The following is a 25,143-nucleotide window of genomic DNA, read 5'->3' on the forward strand; positions in this document are numbered from 1 at the left end:
TTGAACTTTGATTTCTCTAAAATCTTAATTTGAGGTAAAACAATGTCTAGTGACCACATAAAATCTCATCTTGATCCAACGATTAGTTTAAAAGTTATACTCGATAGTGTAAAATTGGTTAGTATATGATTTGACATCAAAAATCCAATTTTTCTTGTTCAATCCCTATTGGAACCATATTGGTTAATTTACTAAGTCCTTGGGAATATTTCCTTCAAAATATATTTATTTTTCCTTTTCATCATTTATTTTCTTAAAGACTTCCTACTGTTTCACGGTAACATTACCGATTCTTAACCGGGGTTTACACCAACATTCTCTTTTTTCTTTTATGTAGTTTTTTCTTAAATTTCATCCTTTATCTACATTATAATTCCTTGGAATTATTCTCATTCTCAAAACACATTCATTTAATTTTTTTTAATCCTTCTATCCATCAAAACCCATTACCGGTTTTGTTGATGTTATGAATTTTAAGCTAAAATTCACAATTCTCATTTGAACTTAAATAGTATCTTTAAATATATTTATGGAGGTCATCTCCTCCATTACACATTACATTTGTTTTTTATTTTCATCATTGATCTATCTTTTTCAATCCTGAGTTTACATTACTTGCCGAGGTCTTATCACCTTCGGTCCTATATTTACACAAGGGTTTACATAATGAATTACTCATAATTCATGAATATTCATAAAAAAAAAATTCATGAATGTTCATGGTTCATGAATTACTTATAATCCATGAAACAATTCATGAATGTTCAAATTCATTAAACATATTCTTTCTCATCACATATTTAATGTGTTGATTCATGCATTAAGATATTTTAGGGACTAAAAATAAATTACTGATAAAATAAAAATTTAATAGCAAAAAGTATTTTTCATTAACTAAACTCAAACCCAAACTCATGAGCCCACTAGCTTATAGCCCAATCTACAAAACTATTTTAGGATCAAAACTTTTGCTATTCAAAAGTTTATTGAAAATAATTTTTCAGTCACGTATAATTAATTTTTAAAACATGTTAAAATTCTATGTTAAAGTAGTTATGTTGGATCACAAAATTCAATATAGTTTTAACCTAAAAAATAAGTGGAACTCACATGTAATTTGGCCTTAAAGGACCCCTGCATATTTTATAAACCAATTCCAACACTAACAAATTTACCAAACTAGTTTCTAAGGAAAGCTTTCTACTCATGAAAGAGAAACTTAGGATTTCTTTGCCAGGGAATTATAGGCTATTTATTAAATTCAAAATCCAACTTAGTTAAACAAGATAGGTTAATTTGTAGATAGTCATGTATATCTGATTACATTTTCAAACTACATGTAATTACACATACATACATTGTCAATGAAATCAGTTGGCATCATTCTTCTAAAATATTGGACTCCATATTGAATGTGTGTGTGTGTGTCTATATATATATATATATATATATAGTTTTTTAGGTTATAAAAGAGAAATTCAAACCCAATATCTCTAGGAGGCAAGCTATAGTTCTACGTTTTTTGGAAAAAAAAACGTTGCATACAAACTTAAAATTAGACACAGAAATTGCATTAATTAACACATAAATTACCCTTATGTGTTATACTTTTATTAAATATATATTACCAAATTTATATTACAGAAACTACTTATTACATATTGGATAACATATTCAGCTCCAGTAATCTAGAGCGGAGTGGTATTGGAATGGCAGAAGCTTCCCAATTTATTTTTCTTCTTAATATATAATATCGAGTAGTTTGGAAGGGTGTTTATTTCGCCTGGACACAAAGTTGCCTTTCCTTAGTAGACGGGAAAAGCCCCTTGCTTAAGAATCCAAGCACCAGCAGTAGTAATCAGATCTTGATATTGCAAGCATTTCTTCGGGGCTCATCCTTTCAAGCTCACTTTGCCTCCACGAAGCAAAATTGTTTCGGTTTTGTGGATCAGAAGCGAGAGGGGAATCCTCTACCGCATGATTTTGTGATTTCATCCTTATGTAGAGCCTCATTGTAGCAACACAATCTTCATAGGGATCTTGCATGCCAGTTTGGATGTCATACCTGCAAGTAAATCAAACATATAATTAGACACGGAAGGAAAACAAATATAGCAGAAGATGCATATGCTTACCCGAGATAGGCCTGGGTTAGATACTTCAAGGAGTTGCTGAGCTTGCTTGTTTTCATCAGTGGCGGATAATTTGCAGTATCCCTGTAATGAAATCCATCCATCCATCCATCTTAATTAATCACATCATACATATTAATTTTAAAAAAAGATGAATTTTTATAATTTAAACTGATAAATAATTAGAACTAGATCAAGGCAACTGTTTTTGAGGCTATGACTTGTATAGCTAAGCTTCGGAGAAAAACTTAACCTCATCATAACAGCTGGATATTCTAGATGCAGACGGTCAAGGTCATGACCCACGAGAATCCTGGCTTTTCCTCCCCTGGGACGAATTTTCCACATCGGTTCCCCATTACAAAGGAAGTCTTGAATCTTCTTTTGAACTTGCCTTAACGGTGTTGCATCCCTTAGGTATTCTGGCCTAACGCCTGTGGTTTCATACCTAGAAATATTTGAAGAATATTGAATTCACTATTAACGACTGCATTGTTTGATTTTCGGGCAGAAGCAGTATAGAAATTTATAGCATACCTATAGTTTGTGACAGGAATTGGTGGTTTGACAAAGGTATGGAAGATAATATTTTCATTTTCGTCAATCAGGCAAACCCTTGCGCAAAGGTCTAAGGAGCCATCATTGCCTCCTCCAACCATTTTGCAAGCTAGGGCAACTACCTGTCGACCTCTTGCATAACCATTGTCGAGTGTCAGGTTGTCCCGAAGGCCTAAATTAGCAAAGTTTGTAAGTAGTCCCTGGAGTGTGCAATGAAAGAACTAGTGATCAGGTATCTTTTAGTTTAGAACTAATTCGGTTGAAAAAACAAAACTTAATTTAGTTTATCTTTTTTTTCCAAGTATTGAATTAAAGATTAATACGGCAATATTTACACCGGAGTGCTGGCATCTTTCTAGGTGAACTCTGCGAGCATTAGGGCTATCAAGGAGGGTTAAGCAAAATTTGCATCCGCGGACATTGAAAACATTCTTACATTCTTGCTTAGGCAATGGCCCTGTAAGAGAAAATCAAACTTTTAAGCTACCGAAGAGGAAACCAAGTGCTCCGAGTTGTACACGCTAAGAAAACAAACATTTACCTATAAGATGCTCCCTCAAGGACTCATAAGATCTGCAATGTTTCTTACAGTTTCCACACACGGGTTCATGGACCGAGTGATACGAGATTCTCATGTGCTCCACCAGGTGTTCCATTTTGTTGAACTGTCTAAAGCATGCAGCACACTTGTTCCTGCAAAAGGATCATAGTCATCAAGTTATTTGTCGCTAGAAACTAGGGTTCAGGAATCAAAAACTAGCTTGACAATACGACATGCACGATATAGCTTGGATCAAAACCATGTACGTGTCGGTTTCCATGTATATGTGCATGCGTGGAGAGGAGAGAGTGAGAGTGAGAACCTTGAAGTCTCGGACGACACATTTCTGGAGTCCATGCGATCCTCGTAAAGTAAATAGTTGTTAAATCTGCAAGAGTAGTAGAAAACTAGTTAAGACGGCTTGGGGGAAAGGGATGCTCCCAACAAGGTATTTATAGTGATAGGCCAAGAGAATCTCCTCCAACTTGAACGTAAAGATAACTTAAGGTTGGCACAAGTGGTTGAGATCTATGCCATTTGCGCTAGACGTAATATGATTTAATGTATTTGAAATATTCAAAACCATTTATTTGAATTTATTTATAGTAAAAACAATAAACATATGATCATTTTTAAAAAATATACTATTGATTTTACCATTATGATAGATCATAGCAATTTAGAATTAAGTTCAATTCCAACTAGACATATTAAAGAATACGAGATTAATTAATTATTAGATTTCAATATTTAACTTCCTTGATCTATGATTAACTCTCTGATGTCCTTCTTGCTTGTTTTTAAAAAATAAAGAAAATACATTCCTATCATTTTAATAATAAGAGAAAACTTAAATGGTATAAATTATGATTCCTCGAGGCATCACATGTTGCTGAGCTTCGGAGGTTTCTAACCTTAAAAAATAAATTCTAGTTATTCGTAGCAATCCAAATGGTTGGGTCCACCATTGACTTAGCTGTATGATTCTCTCGCTCTCTTCCACCTTTTTGTCGGGAACTGTTGATGTACCCAAAGAATAGCTTATATAGGTAAAAGATCATAAAAATGCCTCTCATATGTATGTTCATTCCAACTCTTTATAACAAAATATTTCTTTTTTTTAAGAAAATATTAGAAGTTCATTTTCTAAGTACAAAACACTATTTTTTAGTTTGTTATTCATGGATGATGTCAAAACTAATAGAGTTATCATAGGCCGTTATTTTTGGTGTCGATTGGGGTTAAGATTTTCATTACACTTTGATTTTTTAAAAATAAAGATTTCCTTTCAAAACATATGATTTATTTTGGTCAGGATATCCATAAATGATTCCTGATATAAATGAACCTTCATAATTTATTACTCTTAGGTGTCAATTGGCAGTAATAAGTTGGTCAATCCATTCATTTGTAAATCTTTATTTTTCTTAAATAATGATGATGAATAACAATTATAACAAAAAGTATTTTAATTTTAAATGATTGTCTGCTAACAATATTTATGCAAAGATGAATCTTTATAGACTGATAAACATTGATTATGAAAACATTATTAGAAAAGAGAAACAATAATAGTTATTATTGATAGAATAATGCACTTTAGGATAAAGGAATCATCATTGGCTGTTATCCTGATAATTATATAATTTTTAGATAATTCGATTTTGCCTCTAATTAGATGAAACAATAGTTGTCACTGTCTTAATACAGGGAAATGGAGGTATATGAATCATTTAGCAGGATTGCATGTGATTTTTCACCATGATAAATGAACAATCACATGTCATTATTCTAGGATTTTAGTTAAACCTAAAGTTAGGATTTTAGTTAAACCTAAAGTTTAGAGTAAAGTCAACATAACCCCACATAAATCTGCTATGTTATTCATTGATGATATTTGAAAGATCGTCATAGGTCATAAACCTCGATCAGGAATAACCTATCTATATATGATCATGCCAATTCACTAGTTGTTTATCGAATAAATTAGCAATTATAGATCATTATTCGGTTGATAATTAGGAATGGTAAAGCGATACAAACTTCATATAATATAAACTTTAGCCACAATAAAGATGAACCCTTAACATATAGGGCATATTGACACATTAGGAATAAAAGACACTTAGCAATGTAATTTACCTCAGATTAGATGTTTTAGGATGATAATATGTTTTCTTTAGCATAACAAGTTCCTTGTCTAAAATTCTAAAAAACCAATTATGGTTAATTTCTAGTGATTATAATAATACTTTTTAAACTTTTTACCCTCAATAAAACCTTAGAAAAGAGAGTGGTCGTCGCAATATCAAATACAACATTTTTAATGCCTTATATTGATGATTTAATACAAAAGGTCCTAAGAAAACTACTGCCTTATTTAAATAGCCATTAGTTTATATGTTAGACCTAGAACATATCAAATATCTACATACTCATTATAGTAGAAAGCTCACATGTTCTCTTGAAGATGAGAATTTGTTTCTTTCTTCTTCCTTCTTAACAATACATCATATTTAGAGGTACCTATTAGTAAGTCTTTAAATTGACTTATTAAAATTTTTATAGACACAAAGTCCCTTATTTTCTGGGTATAAACCTCCTATTAAGGTCAAATTATATAAAGAGATGTGCAACATTTCTATAAAAATCTCGCACATAATCAAGGCATGAAAGAAATAGTTGTAATTGTGTTTTATCATTGATTTTATTTGGAAACTTATCAACAAATTAGATGGCCCTATGAATAGGCTGAATTAGCCCTTTAAAACATCAACAATATAAATTATAATAAATCTTGAATAAGGATAATATATTACATGCATGATTTGTAGAAATTTAGAAGAAGCATTCTTTAGTCCAAAAGATATTATGTTTCATTCATAATGAACTAAATGATATTGTGAACATTGTTTCATATTTGTCTAATTCAACGATATGTATATTTTAAAAAACTGATTTTATATCAAACTTTGAAAATGTTTTGGCTTAATACAGCCTCTTTAGTGGATCTCCCTTATTAGAGATTGGATGTCTAATTTAATTATCATTATTTAATTTAATTAAATAACATAATTATTTTTTTAAACAGATGTAAAGTTCTATTGCATTATTTCAAGTATTTATATCATGCAATGACACAAAATCCAGTACACATAAAATTTTATTTGAAAATGTTATTTCTATGCGGTAAATAAACACTTTTAAAATAGTGTTTTTTTAACCATTTAAACTGTTTTTCTTAATCTCCATTACAAATTACTCCAAAATCTCATGACCCCACAATGTCGACTAGGGAAATGATAATATGTCCAGTAGTTTTCGTTGACATATCTCCAAGATACCATGCTTGACAAGTGATCCCTGCAAACGACAGCTTACTTGTAAAAGATTTCATGAATCTTGATTGCATGGCGGATCAACATATTAGCAGCTGATAATGCCATGACAGAGAGATGAAGATTAAGGATGATCAACCATTGGATAATCGACAGGTTTTTCCGTTTCTTTTACTTCATCTGGGCATTTGTTGGGAAAGAAAAATCTCAAATGCGTGGTTATTCATTGAAAGATTCACTTTCTTTCCTTGTTTCGATTACAAATTGCAACCATAATTCTTCACCGCTAAGACGTTTTACATGGTTTTCGATTATATATTCAAGAGACCAACTTTCTTCGGGATAAAAAGTTAAAAGAGTACATGATGAGCTGACAAAATTGTCATGTGGGCATGCAGTGAGTGGCAAACAGATAAAGTGGTAAAATATAGATGGTTGATCGTTGTTAATCTCAAATGCTTTCGGCGAACGCATAAATAGATCGACAAGATCTTCAGCAGAGATGCATATATAGGGGAGTTTGATTTTCTGGTTCTAACCATTGTATCTAGGGCATATGCAGATATATTCCATTGATCTTGCGTGGTGTGGAGGCGGAGGTGATGGAGGATTCCAACTTTTGAGCGCAAGGAATGTCAATGAGACTCTCTTTTGACTCTCGGATGGTCCCAATAGGATTCCTCTTTGGAGCTCAGAAGATACCCTATAGAAAAGTTGGTAGGGGAAAATAACATCTTTTTTATTTTTATTTTATTTTTTTTAATATAAATATTCGGATTCGTTTATATGTATTTTAATTAATTTTATGAACTTTAAAATTAATAATTATATAAATTTTCAATAAACTTTAAAATAATAAAAACTTGTAATTTATAAAAAAATAAATCCAAAACTTAATTAATTTATTTAGCTATCACTCGTTATTAATAACATCTCTTTCTTACCTGGCCGATTCTTGTCCAATACCCCAAAAATATCGATTCCAGCACATGCTTGATGCACTTTAGAGAGTGCACGCGCTGCTCGTATTTGTGCTCTGTGCTAGTATCCTTTCTTCTAAAGAGGAATAGTTTCATTCCTTGGACATAACCCAAAATAAATAAATAAATAACATCTAAGAAGCTAAAGAAGTCAAAGAATTGTCTTGTAAAGAAAACAATCTCTGGTTCAACAATAGTGGAAGATACGGCAAATAATTTCTCAAGAAAAAATATCTCAAAAGCTTCTTATAAGCACCGCACCGGCTTCGACATTACTAAGAATTGTATCTAGCGAATAATATATTATCAAAAGTTTTTTAAGATGCCTTGCTTTTTATGATAATTAAGCACCGGCTTCGACGTTACTAAGATTTAGAAGGTGACTTGAGCTATACTCTATTTAAGAACTGAGACTATTTATCTATTATTAAAAAATAATATAAATTATATTATAAATTTTATTTAAAAGTTTAAGTTTTTGGTTGAATTGATTTTTTATATATATCAGAGCCTTGATAACCAAACGGTTACATGAGTTCGAATCTCACAATCCTCCATTTATTTGATAAAATAATAAAGTAATATGAACTGTGCAAGTTTGAAATCCAAAGAATTTTCACTTGAAAAAAATGTATTAGAAAATAATATAAATCATATTCTGAGATCTCACCTAAAAACAATTGATTCTTTGACACGTGCTACTAGAAAACAGTTAAATAGCAAGTAAACATTGCAAACAAAAATTTTCAAATACAAATTTGCAATAGTTCTGCAACCCAAAAAAAATTCCAATTACCAACTTCTAAATTTCCGGTTGTCAAAGGAGCTGTTATAATTTAGTTGTAAATACTTGGAGTTTAAACCCTACAAGAAAATTGTCAAATATAAATAGAAATACTGATGAAAACAATACCGTTAATAAATTACAATAATATTTACAAAAAAAACATAACGTCGCTATTTCTCTCAGTATTCACTAATGAAAATACCAAGGGAATTATAGTTTGAAATCAAGGAATGAAAAAAAAATAAAAAAAATAACATGATAGTATTATAGACGATATTTACTGATGAAAGATGTTTGTCGGCATCCTGATAACCCCCTCTCCCTTTTCCCTATCTCTTCCTCTTTTTTCTTTTTATTCTGTAGAAAACATCACACAACACCTTCCCTCTTTTATTTTTTCACAAATCAAGCTCTCATCATTACAAATCTGACCGCTCCCTTTCAATTTTTTTTGAAGATTCGTCATATCAAGTAAGCAAAACTATCCATATTTTTTTTAATCCATTTTTTTTTTTTTTTGGCATTCTTATGTAGTATATGTAGTTTTTTGTGTGTTTACTTGTTGTCACATGTGTGTGGCATGACAAGCGATCATCCTTTTAGGTTGGGATAGTCAAGAATGATTTGGATGGAAATGACAATAAATTCTTGTTCTTTGTTTTTTTTATCCTTATATTAAAGTGAGTAATAAAATTATTATTCTAATAATATTTTGGATATTAACCCCTTTTAGGCATTTTATCCTTATATTAAATGTAAATAATATAATTATTATCCTTAATAATATTTTAGATATTAACCCATTTTAGGTTTTTTATCCTTATATTAAAAGTGAATAATATTTTCTTGCCAAAAATAATTTTTAAATATAGGCCAAAACCCTTTGAAATTTTGTAAACTTATTGTGAAATCCATGCAATATTTTTTTTTTTTTAAAAATTGCCAAATTTTTTTTAAAATTTTCTTGAAAATGATGCTCAAATGTATTTAGGATTTTTGGCCATATGCAAGATAAATTTTTTTTTTTTATTTTTTAGACTTTGTTTGGTAAAAACTCATCTTTTGTAATAAAAACTAAACCAAAATGCCTAAAGGGTGTTTGCCAAACACACCCTTAAATCGAAAGACCTTTAAAATCGAAAACCTTTAAAAAAAAAATGGCAAAAAAACAGGGTACAAACCCTTTAAGCCATATTTTTTTACTTGACCCAGTTAGGTTTGACTCAACTAGGTTGATTCAAAATCTTTAGTTCGATCATAAACTGAACAAAAAATCCTGGTTTGACTAAAAAACAAACCAAAAATAAAACCAAATCCAAAAAAAAGATTAAATTTGCTAAAAACACAAAAACTAAAAAAAAACTTACATATTATTGATGCAAATAAACATTAGACTATTTGTTAATCATGTCCAAAGAAGTGTTATGGGCGAAAAAATGAACCAAAATTAATCCAAATCATGTAGCTAAGGCAATATTCGTGTGAAGAACATGAAGAATACTTAAAGCCAAACCCAACAAATATGGAACCCATATCTGACATGATATGGACAAACCAAGAGCATCAACATGTTGGGAATTATGTAAGGATCAATAATCTAGCATCCATTTACTTTGATTATCAATAAATCAACACGATTTAGCCAAAATTGGTTTCGATACAAAAACAAAACCCTAGGATTAAACTCATTAAAACATGTTATTGGTGCAAAAAAATATGGTGGTTAGCTTCAAAGTACATGTCACTTAGTTTGTTGGGTTGCATGTAGAGCATAAAATGAAAAAGTTACAAGGGACAATAAAATCTAGTGTTTTTTTTTTTTAAATATTTGTCATAAATAAAATCAACTGGTTTGTAACTTTATTTATTAATGTGTATTTATAGGTAATAAAATTTTAGGTAGTCTCTCTTATAAGGGAGGTGATGCAATTTTTTTTTTTTAAATATGATATAGTGATAATGTTATTTCCTTTCTTATGATTGATGTTTGTTTCAAAAAGTTCAAGGTTAGTATATAAATAAACAATTTTTTTATTATTTAATTTGGTCAGTTCTTTAATTTTAATAAACTAATTATTTTATTAAACTGATATGCACGATGAAAAAAGTTTACTAAAAGGAGGTTGACAACATTTTTACTAGGAGGGTATGGGAGAATCATAGCGCCATTAGGTAAGATTGAATTCAAAATGTGATATTTTTTTTAAAATGTTCAATTTTTTTTTCATTATCTTAACCAAAAATTTATTATGTATCAGATTACATGATTTCTAATATGAGATGCAGGAAATATCAATGAAACATGCAAAAGAAAAAGATCTTCTAGGCTAGCATGAAATGGTCGTGTGGAGAGATTTCAGACCTCTGCATGTCTTAGAGGAACATATTACACCCAATTACAGGAGAGATACAAGGATGATCATGAAACTCGATTTGGATTTTTGGTTAGATGATGGATCATTCGGTAGATCTGATAGAAATCGGAGTATACGGTATCTCAAACATTACTACCAAAAAGATATGCATAGAGGACATAATGTATCAACTATTTGTTTCTTGCAATTGAGTTTTAGCCAACAATCTTTGGCCATCCAAGTGGTTGTATGAGAACAAGTTGATGCTCAAATAGCCTAGCTTAGTGCTAAGACAACCTAACTTAGGTCTGAGATGACTGGCCTGAAAGATAAAGTAAATGTTATCAACCTAACAAGTTGATGCTCAAATAGTACATGTGGTCCACCTCGTCTCCCATCTGATTTTATTGAAGATTCCCTTCGCCTTCGCCTTCGCCTTTAGCTTTTTTTCACTAGATTAATTAATAATAAAAATTTGATTTTTTTATTTTAGTTTATTCTTTTTTTAATTTCTTACTTGTTTTATTTATTTTTATTTTTTAAAAATATTAAATACAATATTGATATTATTACCGACATAATTTGTATAATAAATGAAATGAACCGAGGGAATAAGTCATTTGAAAAGTTCTAAAGATTTGGAAAAAAATTACATGATTTTTCCACTGATAATTATAGATGGAATTACCGAAGGATTAAGTTCCTTGAAAAGTTCCATAGAGTTTCACAAGACTTACCATTGACATTATGTAAATCTTTGATGATTTAATTCCGATCAATAATATGCATTTGATCACCAATAGAATTACCAATAGAAATAATGCTTATAATTTTTTTGCTTGGCATGCTTTTTTTATATATAAATCCATTGGTGATTGTATTATCAATGGAATGACTAACAAAATATATATTATTGATAATATGTTTTTTGACGACCAATTGCTATCTGTAATTCCATCAATATATTCTTTTTCTAACAAAAGCTTTGTTTAAATACAGATGAAATGTTATGTCGGTGGTGGGCAATATTCTAGTAGTGAAACAACTAATGAGCTATGCATTATCTTTAAAATTTTGATCAATTAAAAAATTAATTTAATTTAATTAAAATTACTATATTTTAAGTTATTAGTATGCTTGAAAGTTGTTTTCTAATATATTAAAAAAACTAAGCCTGCTCAACCTTTTACTATGGGCAAAATGATCTTTTTACGAGGTTTAATTGGTATTACCAATTTGTTTGGGGATAGATCGATCTCTTCATATTTTTATTGCATAGTGAAATTAATAATATATCATTTAAAAACAAAAATGATAACTTGGGGGCTAGGGTAATTTTTGGTTTTTTTTTTTTTTTTATCAATGCAATTACTTAACTACCCATGCAATTTGTTTTTTCTTGAACTTGTGTCCATGGGTGTTTTCGACATTTTAGTTTGGCTTTCTGTAATTTTCAATTAGAGGCATGAACAATTAGGTCTTTTGATATATATATATATTTCAAAAGAAAAGGTTGTTAGCGCGTGCAAGCTCCTTTAGTAGTCAAACATTGCCTTTCACGACAATGTTTGAAGTGATGCATTGCTAGCTTTTCAGTGGCGGCGCACATGATGGAGGAGGATGGATAATGTGGCTTTGATGAACTTTTTTCTTCCTTCTCTTTAGAAAAATACACAAACTTCCTTTCATTTGTTTTTATTATACAATATGGTCCTCATTCTTTTGGATTCCATCTATTTTGTTCATTTATTTTTGTAGGTTAATTTTTTTCCAATTTAATACCTATATATAATTTGATTTGATTTAGTTATTATTTCAAACTTGATTATTATTCTTTTGATTTTTATCTTTTTTTTTTAATCTTTTGTTGGTCGGTTTTTCCTTTTAATTTCATCCCTCGTCATTTAATTTATATTTCAAATCGAATCCTTATTCTTTTAATTGATATTTATTTCATTTTAACCTTTTCTTAACTAATTTTTATTTTTAATTTCATCCTTTAATATTAGATATTGAAATTTAATCCATGCCCAATGGATGCCGTATCAACCCGCCATGCCATGCCTTGCCTTGCCTTAAACAGATTATTTTTTTAGGGAAGGTTATTTTACCCAATAAATAATAAATAAAATATAAATATTATCAAAATATATCTAAACTTGTACATAACTAACCTTCTTGCTAGCCATCACAAAAAAAGATCCAAATAGAATAAATTCAAGTCTCGATACATGCAACGCTTAAGAACGCAATGATTTAATCCGAAAATCCAAGATTTAAGGGCCTAAACACCATGAAGTGTTGATAAAGAGCTAAATCAAATAAAGGAATGAATCAAGGGTTGAAAAGAAAAGACAGCGTGGGAGAGACCGAGTGGTGCATGAGGCGCGTTAAACAAGGCACAACGTACGTAATTGTAGCGAGTGAAGATGTTTACGATGTCGGAAGGGGCTCGGTCTTGTGATGCTTGAACCATATTGGTCATACAATATATGTTCACCAGCATGAGACTTTGACAGTGGACCGTGGAGGATTGCACGATGATGTTTTCTTTTGCCACTCTTTCCTCCTTCTTTTCCTCTTTTTTTTTTTTTTTTTAAAAATGTTTGCCTCTTTTTTATTTACTAGGGTTGCTGTATAGTGGGCAGGGAGCACATAAATAGTATGCATTAATTTGGTTTAAAAATAATTTGGGGAAAACCAAACTAGATGATAACAAGGTTAATCTTACAACTGCAACACTATAAATCCTTGTAGATCTTTCTAGCCTCTGTTTGGAGCTTCATAAAATTTGTGGGCACATATGTTTTGTCTCGAAGCATTTGACGAGGGCACTCTTAAATAAAGAATGAGGAGATTCAGTAGCTGAAAAGACCAAGTTGAGTGGATAACGACCAATCCCATCAGCCCTAAAGTTAATGACTATATAAAACTTCAGTAGTTCTAAAGTTTGTGGGACTCAAACTAGTGACCTTTAGGAAATAAATTCAGGACCTGACACGAGCTCCGAAGTTAACGACTATATAAGTCTTCAGTAGTCCTGAGGTTTGTGGGATTCGAACTGGTGACCTTTAGAAATCAAATCCAGGACTTGACATGAGCCCTGAAGTTAACGATCATATAAGCTTCCAGTAGTCCTAAGATTTGTGAGACTCGAATTGGTGACCTCTAAAAAGCAAACTCAGGACCTAACTAGTTGAGCTACATTACTCATGATTTGTTTGATAGTTATATTATTAGAGGTAATAGTGATTTTTAAAATATTTTTTATTTAAAATTATATTGAAATACTTTTTTTTTTAGTATTAGCACATTAAAACAATATAAAAATAAGAAAAATAATTTGAAATAAAGAAAAATTAAAACACTTTTGAAATGCAAAAATAAATGGCTTTTAGATGACACAAAATAATATTTTGTAGCTTAATAAAATTAGTTTTTTTTTTTTTAAATTGCTTTCGGTAGAAACCCTTTCCAGCTCTTTCTCTTCATGGAATTTCAATCAATCCTTGTTTGAACTCCAAATCCTAACTTCTTCAGAATAATCTCAGCTCCAATTATAACCAGTCCTGATTGGAATTTAAAACATCTAATTTCTAAGATATCTAATTTGAGTATCAATCACTTTATTTATTTTTTTCAATAATAATATAATTGAAGTAAAAGCTAGCTCATTTTGTAATTCGGGTTCTTTTGGAAATTCCCTTGAAGCATAAAAATGTGGGTATTTATGCCGATTTGTCGTCACCGCGACAGAGTAAGTGGCCGGAAAAAATTATAGGTCAGAAAACAAAAACCAAAAAGGCCACCGAATGGGAGGAAAAAAAAAAGAGCTTTGTCCGATTGATTCCAACCCATGTCATGATGTATCTAGAGGCCAAACAACGTGGAATTTTTGCGATAATATACACATGATAGACCCACTTGTTCTTGAGTCAAACTGGAAAGAAAAGAGAAACCTTTAAAAAAAGATTGAAGATGCTTTTTTGACCAAAACACAACCTTTTATATATCATCATGGTCTAGGTTTTTCTTTGAGGCCACACGTGCATCAAAAAGTATGAACAAATGGGATACCCGAGGGCCGATCATGACTCTCTTTTATTCCCTTTTGACTCTCCAGAACTTTTCTAGATTTTATTAATTCTTTAAGATTTCCATTTATGGAAGTTAAGAACATGTTTATGTTTATTAGAGTTGGACAATAATAATATTTTCCTGTTATTGGCTTATAGAAAATGAAAGCTTGATTATCTGACTCGAGCGGCTTTTGATCAGCCTCAAGAGATATCAGGAAGCCTGGCATATGTGGCGAAGCAGCACAATTATTTGAAAAAATTATCCCATATTTCAGTTATCTTCATATTTATATGGTTTTTTTAAAAATAAAATAAAATAATATCATTGCTAAGAGGATAGAAGAGCCAGAGGGAGGATATATATATAACGTAAATTCTTATAATTTATTAAGACTCGATGCATTTAAGAGATAATATACAAAATAATGGAATTGTGCATTTTTTAAAGAAAACTAGCTATTGAAATATGTAGCATTCAATCAATACTTTTTTTTTTTTTTTTACAATAGTTCAAATTTAACTCATATTTGTATTTTTCATTATTAGAGGAGGGTCGACAGAGAAAAATACTAAAATTTTGTGTTACTATACTCTAATTGTGTATACAATTGCATAAATATTTTGGAAATTACCCTCCACATTTACACTTGACCGTGCTAGTGGTTTGAAAGCCAACAATGAAGAATTTCAATAGAAAGAATCTCAACCTCGAGCAAAAATATCAGAGGGTGAGCTTGACAAGAATATTGCAGTCATGGTCGGAACACCCATAAAAGAAAGCAAATTTATTGCTTAAATTTTAAGCAAATTTCAAAATATTTTCACATAAGTTTTCTCTCTCCTTGTATTTATTTTTTTCTTTAAAATAAACTCAAGAAAGTTAGTTAGTGTTTATGTATCAAACATTTACTTGTTCTTGTTTCCTTAATTTAAAACTTGATAAAAGTATGACATAGAAAAGCAATGCCCGAGGTCATGGACTATTTATGCCCTTCAAACTTGATACAAGTATCTAAAGTTATTTTTTGAGTGGTTCGATACGCCCACAAGGATTTCAAGTAGTTCTTCATATCAAGCTCTAGGGTTAAATTCCAATGCCTTCTAAATTAATCTGGTCTTGTTAGTAGCTCTTGCTTTCCCATTATCTTATGCACAATAAGGAGTAGAATGTTTTATCTTGAAATCAAATTTATTATCTAATTCTTTCATATCAAAACCTATGAATTAAAAAGTATATATTTATGAAATGGTTCATGATTACATAGTCAACAGCCAAAATATATCATTTAAATACAAGGATGACTTTTGGTTTTATGATGAGGTGTTTGGATCACAAAGATTTTATCATGATGTGTGATGTTTGATTATTTTTTAAAAGTGAATGGCTCAATAAAATGTAAGTCTTTAATTGCTTTCATTTTCTTGATTTTATTTATTTACCATCCCCTTGATGAAATTTTTTGAATATGATAACATATATAAAGCATATGTAATATGCAAACAAGGTTTTTTTTTTTTTTTAATATTGTTTTCTTCTCTTTTGAGACTCAAACTTGATAATATAAACAAACTATTTTCTATATATATATATATATATATAATATTTTGTAAAAGCATGTGATATAGGCTAAAGTATAGGTTCGTGAAAAAAATAGGATCTACAAAGCTTAAAAGGTGTTTAAAAGTATTAAAACATAGGATCACTTGTATATTTATAAATAGTTTTTAGAAATGTCATCTTGATTTTGTTATTTTAAAAATTCGGTTTCACTTCCCAACCTAAATTCTTCTTATTCCATTTCTTACTTTTTTTTTTATCTCAAAATATTTTATTTTTAAAATTTTTTTAATTTCCATTGTTGTTAAGGACTTTTTAAAGAGATTTTCTTGTTTTTGCCTTTTGTTTTGTTGTTTTTCATTGATTGTTTTGCTCTGTTTTTTTTTTTTTACCACTTTTTCCCTTATTACTTTTTTAAGTCTGCCTTTGAACCCTTAAGCATCTCCGCTAGTGCACTTTACAGCCCTACCTCTTTCCCTTTAAGTGTGCCTTGAGCCCTCGATCATCTTAGCTAGTACGCTTTATAGCCCTACCTTTTTCCCTTTAAGTATGCTTTTGAGCCCTCGACCATCTCAGATAGTGTACCTTCAGATCCTATCTACTTCTTTTTTAGTGCGCTTTCTAGCCCTCACTTCTCAAATAATACACTTTCTAGCCCCAAATCCCTTTTGAATGGGCTTTTGAGCCATCTTCTCCCAAATAGTACGCTTTCTAACTCCACCTCCTTTTGAGTATGCATTTGAGCCCTCATCTTTTAGGTAGGGTGTTTCTAACCCCACCTTCTTTTTTAACATGTTATTGAGCCCTCATTCATCATATAGTGCACATTTAGGCCCTATCTTTTTCTTTTGAGTGCACCTTTTAACCCTCATCTCTCGGGTGATGTTTTTTTTTAACCCTACCTCTTTTCAAGAGTGCCTTTGAGCCCTATCACCTCGTCCCTTCATGAAATCTCATGTTTCACCTAGATAGGTCACTCATTACAATGAAACCACTTTAAAAATTATTTTCATTCTTCATCTGGGTAGGTCACCCATGACAATTCAATCATTCTCAACTGGATTGACCATTTCTTGATCTAGTGAATCTGGTAATCTTATTCTTTTTTTTTTTTATAAAGCTTACTATCTAAAATCTTTTAAAAGACTTTTTATTGTAAAAATTATAAAGAGAGGAGGGAAACTGTCATAACCCATTTCTAGGTTATTTCCCCAAATTCACTTCTTTTTTCTTTTAAAAAACAATCAAAAAATAAAATAAAGATTAGTGATGCGGATGAAGCAGGCGTGGGAGGATCTTAAACATATGGGAAAATCAAGCTGTAATTTTGGAGAAAATTGGAGGCCTAATTGTACCATATTATGCCCAAAAATAAAGAAATAATACAAATTTAAGGTCAAATTAAATAATTATTGATCAAATATGCATAAACATTAAGTCCAAAAACATAATTAAATTTTTAATAGGCCAATTTGATTTAATTATGGGCCAAATTAAATTTTAATTATGCTTTAAAATTAATTTGGATCAAATTAAAGGATTTAATTAGGTGCAAGGACTTAATTATATTTTAAATGAGTCAAATTAATTTCATTAGGGGCGTCATTGGTGAAACATAAAGTTTAGGAGTCTAATTTGGGCTTAAGTGAGAAGATTGGAATTTGAAAAGATAAAATTTAATTTTTATCAAGTTAATTGATTGAAATCAGGGGTAAAATTACTAGAAAATTAAAGTTTTAGGGTCAATTAAGGGTTAAATTGAAAATATTCACAACCAATTACCAATCTAAAAAAGGCGCCGAAACTATAGGGCTTAATTGATTGAAATTAAGGGTAAAATTAAATAAATTAAAAGTTTAATGGTCAATTAAGGGTCAAATTACATAAATCCAAAATTAAGGACCAAAGTGATAGAGGCAAGCCAATCCGGGGTTAAAATTGATGATTTTCCAGGGACTCAATTGCATGAAATTAAAAGTGTAAAGCCAAATATATGTTTATATAAGATAAATAAAAAATAGAATGACCAAAATAAACTTTACCAAAATGACACTGTTTTGGTTACTGTTCATCATCTTCTTCAATTTTGTTTGAAATGACAGCTGAGGAAGGCTGATTTGCAAATATATTTAAAGTTTCTAGTCTTCATCAAATTTGACAAAACTTGCACGCAAATGATCACCTGACATTTCTCTACAACCCCATGTGGTTCGCTCAGGTTGATTGACACCACATAGGTCATGATACCGTCCTAAAATGACCAATTCATACAGCCTTGAACTGACAAATTTGACAATTCATAGTGCCTACTTTAAACTAGCGGTTGAGATCCTTCCCAACCGTATCAAAGGCCGGATGTTTTCCCCAATATAGACAAGATTTCACTTTTCCACCCCCTATAAATAGAAGTAGATTTCATGGCATGAGGATGAAGAAAATTGGGTTCAAAGTCACCCAAAAACCAACCCCCTACCCCAATTTCTGCACATTTTCTCTCTCTCCCTCTCTCCCACTATTCTAGCCGCCAACCGACCCTGCCATCAACTCCATCACAAACAACTAGCCCAACCACTAAGAGCCACCGTTGCTCCCCCCTTTTCTCTCCTTTGCAGAGCTGTTTCTTTTTCTTTTTGCCTCTGCCACCGACCACCAACTCCACAATCAATCTTGCCACCAACCTCACGTCATCCCCTCCCTATCACAACCAGCTAGATCTCTAGCTAGGCACTCCAGCGCCAAGTAGCGCTGCCCCTCCATTACTGCAATCGAGTTATTGCATGCAGAACGAGAATTTGTTCTGCATGCAGCATAATTAATTAATGTGGTAAAGGGAAAAAAAAAAAAAAAAAAAAAAAATACATTAAATAATTAGAAATGAAGTTTTATGGATCATGTAAATCCTCGTATAAACACAGGATTGAAGGTAGTGAGACTGCGATGAGTAATGTGATATGTAAGGGAGAGAATGATCTCCATAAATTAATTTAAAGGTATTGTTAAGGTTGAAATAAAGGTTACAAAATTTAGATTAAAATTTGTAATGTCGGCAAAACCAGTGATGAGTTTCATTAGATAAAAGAATAGGAAAAATGAGAAGATAATCCCAAGAAATTAGTATTCTAATAAAGAATAAGCTATAAGAAAAGATAGTACAAAGAAAACTAAAATTAATGATGATGCAAGCACTTGTTCAAAATCTGTAATGTTAATGTGAAACAATAATAAACTCGATAAGGAAATAAAACTGAAAAAATATAAAATAAATATATTTTAAGGGCTTATAACATGATCAAAAGATTGATTATCTTATCCCAAGACTAGGAGTGTTCGAAGTAATAAATAATCAGCAAGACCGGGGTCGAACCACAAGGAGGTGAACTATATAAAATTATAAACAACAAATGAAAATGAGTTAAAGAGAACTTTTGAGATGTGATATTTATGTGAATATAAATCATTATAAATTATAAAACAATTTTCAAGGTTAGAGGATCCACTAATAGTATTAGAAATAAGTGTAGTATAAATTCTTTTTATTAATCAACTGGAAATCACATACACAAATGAGGTTCTAATCGGATGATTTATCATTAATAGTTCATTATAAATTTTTCATAACCCAATTTTTAAACAAATAATAAAAAATTAAATATAGTTGACAATGGGGTTAAGACAACACAAAATTTGAAGTTTGGGGATGTAATTATAAAATTTAAGAGTTAATTGATCAATTTTGAAAGAATTAAAAGTTAAAGATTTAATTAAGGGTCAAATTGAACAATCCAGAAATTAAGGATTGTTTTATAAACAATTTTATAATTTAGGGATTTAATTGAAATTAATCCAAAAGTGAAAAATTAAAAGAATTAATTAAGGACCAAATTGAACAATCCAGGAATTAAGGATTGTTTTGTAATCAATGTTCTAATTTAAGGATTTAATTGAAATTATCAAAAGCGGCAAAATTAAAAGAAATTTGTAATTGCTTAGAGGTCCAATTGCTGAATTTTCAAAGTTCAGGGGTCAAAATGAAAATGTCCATTGCTGCTTGAAACGTCACCGTTGCTGGTGGAATCCATTGCTACCGAAACATCGTCGTTGCTGGTGGAACAGCCATGTTCGTCTTCTCCATCCTGATTCAACAGGCTAAAAATTTGCAACGGATTCGATCCAATCGTGGACCACGTCTCTCGCCCACGATCTCGTTCGTGGAAGATAACAGTCCTGCAAAGGCAGGACTGGTTAGAGGCAATTTGCTAGGGAGTCTATAAAAGGGAGAAGAAAACCTAGAACATGGACGGAAAAATTAACCCTAAAAAACAGAGAAAAAGAACATAGAAAAAAGCAGAGAAATCAGAGCAAAAACAAAGCAAAAAAACCAGAGAAAGAAATAGTACACAGAGAGAAGGAGAGGAGAGAAAACTAGTATACCCAAATAACCTACCATTGCCATCCTCTCTGCAGACACCCCTGCATTAAAAAAAAAAAACACTCAAAACAAACTCACAACAAAGAGAAGAAAGCTCAGACCAATAAACACAAAAGAAAGGCGAAAGGGAAATATTGTCAGCGCTGCACGCACCTGTAGTCTCTAGAAGCAAGTATGCCCATTTCTTCATCCCTTTTTGTATCTTCGTTTCAAGTTTAATTGTGAAAGAACACTGTGCGAAGGTAATTTACACACAGTGTTCATGCACGCGTGAAGTCAATTCACGCCTGCTTTTTGGTTTTTGCCTAGCCGGGTCACTGGCTTGGGCCAGTGACCGGGCTGGTCTGACTGGGTCTAGGCCAGCCCATGTGGGCTGAGCTAGGCCCAACCCAAAAATGTAAATAAAAAAATAATAAAAATTGTGTATGTAAAAAATATATATATGAATATGAATTTATTGTTTTTTTTATTCATTGACGCTAGAGTCAGAATAAAAATACCGATTCAAATTTATTTCATTGTATTTTATTTAGTTATATAAAAATAAAAGGTGTGCATGCAAAAAAAAAAAAAAAAACATAAGATAAAATAAAATAAATTTTTTTGTTTATTCACTGACGCCAGAGTCAGGAATAAAAATACTAATGTAAATTCATTTTATTTTGTTTTATTGTATTTTGCCTTTATTTAGCTACATAAAAATAAAAATAATGTGTATGCATAAAAATAAATTGATTTTTATTTTTTTATTCACTAACACTAGAGTTAGTAATAAAAAGAAATAATGATTTAAATTTATTCATTTTGATACCAATATTTACGTAATATTTATTCACTGGCGCTAGAGTCAGGAATATTACACGCAAACCACCATAGTATAAACCAACAAAAAAATGTTAGCAATCAATGACAAAGATCAGCAATGCAGCCTGCCTTAGACATGATGTTTAAGGGGTGATAATATCTTTCCTTTTACGTAACCAGTCTCGTACCATATAATCTTTGTTGACCAGTTAAGGTTTCTAGTGACCATAATACTAGGTGGAGACTAAGAATATTCTCCATCAAAAAATAGGATGCCAAAAATCCATTCTTCTCAAAATACTAATTTTTAAGGCCGGCACCATGTCGAGTGCGATAGAATGACAACTCCACTGGGGACCATAAGACTAAGCTTTGTCTTTAATTGTTAAAATTGCTACAAATGCTTGTTGTGTTGTTTGGTTATTTTATTTTATTTTATTTGGTTTATTTTATTTATTTTTACAGCTTTAGCATCCATATTTATTCATGTCATCTTACATATAATGGATATGGATTTATGCCTTCACACACCACGCATTTCATAATAAACATCTGCTATATCAGCTTTAAAGTTAATGGGAGAGTAGCAGTACCTTAATGGCTTTAGCTTGAGTAAGACTCGTGAAACCATCCAACTTTCGCTTGATTGTTTACTCGATAGTGGTTGGTATGCCTAAACTGATATTATTCAGGGTCTCTATCTTCACGTTACTTGTAAGCCTCACATCAACCTTTCGAGGAAGATCACTGAGCATGCGAAAGACCTTTCAAATACTAGATAGCAACCTACCCTGAGCATTTAATGACTAGAACTTCCCTTTATGTTGTTCCCTATGTAAGTTTCACTAAGGCAAGCTTAGCGTATATCATCTTCATTACAGGATTATTTTTTGGGTGACATAATGGTCGTTAATCGAGAAGTCACCACTGTTGAGTATGGGCTTGAATCTGAATCATTGCATATGACTGAGGGAGATTGTCCTAGACTGGATGACAGTGGGATACCGTTGCTAAAAGATGTGAGATGTGTAATAAATGATGCCATTCATTTGCTTCCACTCACCAAATACTTGGCTGATGAGACAAAATTTACTAAGATATATGGGAGAATTTTGCATCTTCTAAATGTGCCAGTACTACCATTAGCCATAAAAGCCCTTATTTATTTTTGGGATCCTGATTATCGATGTTTTACATTTGGGGATGTCAATATGGTTCCTACCATTGAAGAATACGATGTTTTGACAGAATTTCCTAAGGATATACATAAGGTGTACTTTCATCAAAAGATTAAGGATAATATAGAGGAGCTTGCTAAGCTATTGGGAATCCAGTAAATGAGCTTATATAGAGAAAAAAAATAATTCTAGGGGTTTGAGATGGAAACAAATAGAAGAGTTATTGATTGCTAAAAAGTCTAATCCATGTGTTAAATTAGAGGTATACAGAATATTGGCTTTGGGAATATTTGGGTTGATTTTGTGTCCTTCAACTGCTGGAATTGTCAGTGTAGAGGCAGCCAATTTGTTTGTTGAGTATGAGAAGACCAAAATTAATCCTTCTGCTATGATCTTGGCTGGAAATTTTTTATCCCTCAATCATTGCAAAAAGACTGGAAAAGGTTCTATAAGATATTGTGTTCCATTATTGTTCATTTAGATGGTAAGTCACATAGAATCCGAGACACCAATATTCCATAATTTTTGGTGGTTCGATCAAAGGCCACTCAAGTTATTTGTATCAAATGAATGGAAATTTTTTTCTGCAGATGACTGGAGGGTAAAATTACAAGGAATTCCATGAAGCAATTTTAATTGGAGAGCTCCTTGGATGAGAAATGTAACATACTTAATGGGTTGTGGGAAGAAGCCTTGGGTACCTTTGATTGGAGTGACTGGATATATTAGCTATGCGTTTGCTTTAGTTGCAAGACAGTTTGAGGGCATACAAAGCATCCCAAGAACGGTTGGTTTAGCTCAATTTACTAGAGTATACAAAGGAGCTATCATGGAGATGCTAGAGAGCATTAAACAAGATTGGAAATCTTTGGTACTGGTGAAAAAGGAGACCGGATTCAGGAATCATATAGTTAGTGAAAGGTATCCAGAATGGCGTAATGAAGGAGTCTCTTATATGGGAGAAGTTTCTGAATCTATGGGCATTCGAAGGAAAAGAGTGAATTGTGAAGAAGAATTAAGAGAACAAGTTAAATCATTACAAGCTAAACTTAAAGCAAAGGAAGAACAGAGAGTGTCTTTAGAGCAGTAGCTAGCCAAAGAAAAAGGTGTAAGGAAAATAGCTGAAGAAGAAAAGGACTATGTGGGTCAAGACTGGATAAAGGCAAAGGCTAACTTGGAAACACAAAAGACAATTAATTAGGACATGACATATTATATGGCAAAAGCTATGCATTGGGAAGAGTTAGCCATCAAGACACAAGCTATATTGAAAATGCGTCAGGCGGACATTGTTAATTTTAAAGACCAATTGGGAAGAGCTGAGGTTTTGACTAAAATTCATGAAGAGCAAAAAACAGAGTTGAATGATCATAAGGCTAAAGCAGAAGCATTGAGATCTAAGCTGGACAAAGAAAAATTAAAGATATACAGCTTATAAGAAACCAAAAAATGATAAAGCAACATAATCAAACATTGGATGATGCCAATAACTTTTTATCTAGAAACAACTTGATTCATACTAAGAGGATAAGAGAACTACAAGATCAAATTGATCGAGCAGCTGCAGAAGCCCATTTATTACGAGTGGAAGCTCGTCAAGTGGGAGGAGATATAATGAATTATCAAAGAAGCATGGATAACACCTATCTTTTTTTAAAAGCAATAGCTACTAGAGGCAGTGTTTTTTCTACTGTAATAGATTAGATTAATTTTTCACTGTAAGCTTCTGAATAAGTAATAAAAAGGTTGAGACCTACATTTTCAATGCAAAAATATATGTATATGGCTGAAAGCCCAAATGTCAAAAAGCTAAGCAAATCTCTTCTCGGCATCACAACAATGATATCAAGTTCAAGCTCAACCCATATATCTAAAGAATGACGGCCATATGTCACCAACAAAGAGCAAATCCACATCCAATATGTTGCATTCATATTCATGCATCTCATACATTTGTTTATAAATTGTCATATTCTGCATATAACAGGTGAAATATAGGTCACCAACCGAAATGTATCCATAATACTCGTTCACGAAAGAAAATGGAAAATGAAGAGAGAACTTAGTTAGAAATTCAACACAAAAGAGAGTTGGAAAGCCTAAAAGAAGATGTAGCAAGGCCTATGAGCCTGCTTGAACAGGCTTTGAGGCCTAGAGCTGGAGAAGGAACATCTTCTCAACAAACATTTACAACTCAGCCTCCGCCTCCCTTTATTCCGCCATTTAAACCTCAGCATGTTGCTCATTTCGTACCTACTCAATCAGCAGATCCAATGAGGGTCCCCATGCTATTTTAATAGAGGAAGAAACTCAAAGGAACAAGATAGTGGAGGAAAATGGTCATGAAAAACTAGCTGCTTTAGAAGAAAGAATGAAGGCAATAGAAAGGAATAGTGTGTATGATC

General features: G+C 31.5%; 1 protein-coding gene across 1 annotated transcript; it reads right to left on the bottom strand.

Annotated features, from left to right (window-relative positions):
* Window positions 1–1,700: 1,700 nt before the first annotated feature.
* Window positions 1,701–3,641, bottom strand: LOC118058270 (RNA exonuclease 4). Its single transcript, XM_073405607.1, has 7 exons — window positions 3,554–3,641; window positions 3,232–3,383; window positions 3,026–3,147; window positions 2,670–2,890; window positions 2,386–2,580; window positions 2,136–2,216; window positions 1,701–2,065 (listed from the first exon to the last, which is right to left on the bottom strand). Exons 1-7 carry the CDS (start codon window positions 3,586–3,588, stop codon window positions 1,831–1,833), a joined length of 1,041 nt encoding a protein of 346 aa, XP_073261708.1. The 5' UTR covers window positions 3,589–3,641; the 3' UTR covers window positions 1,701–1,830.
* Between the last annotated feature and the right edge of the window lie 21,502 nt (window positions 3,642–25,143).

The sequence above is a fragment of the Populus alba genome, chromosome 17, assembly GCF_005239225.2.
Source record: "Populus alba chromosome 17, ASM523922v2, whole genome shotgun sequence".
NCBI lineage: Eukaryota > Viridiplantae > Streptophyta > Magnoliopsida > Malpighiales > Salicaceae > Populus > Populus alba.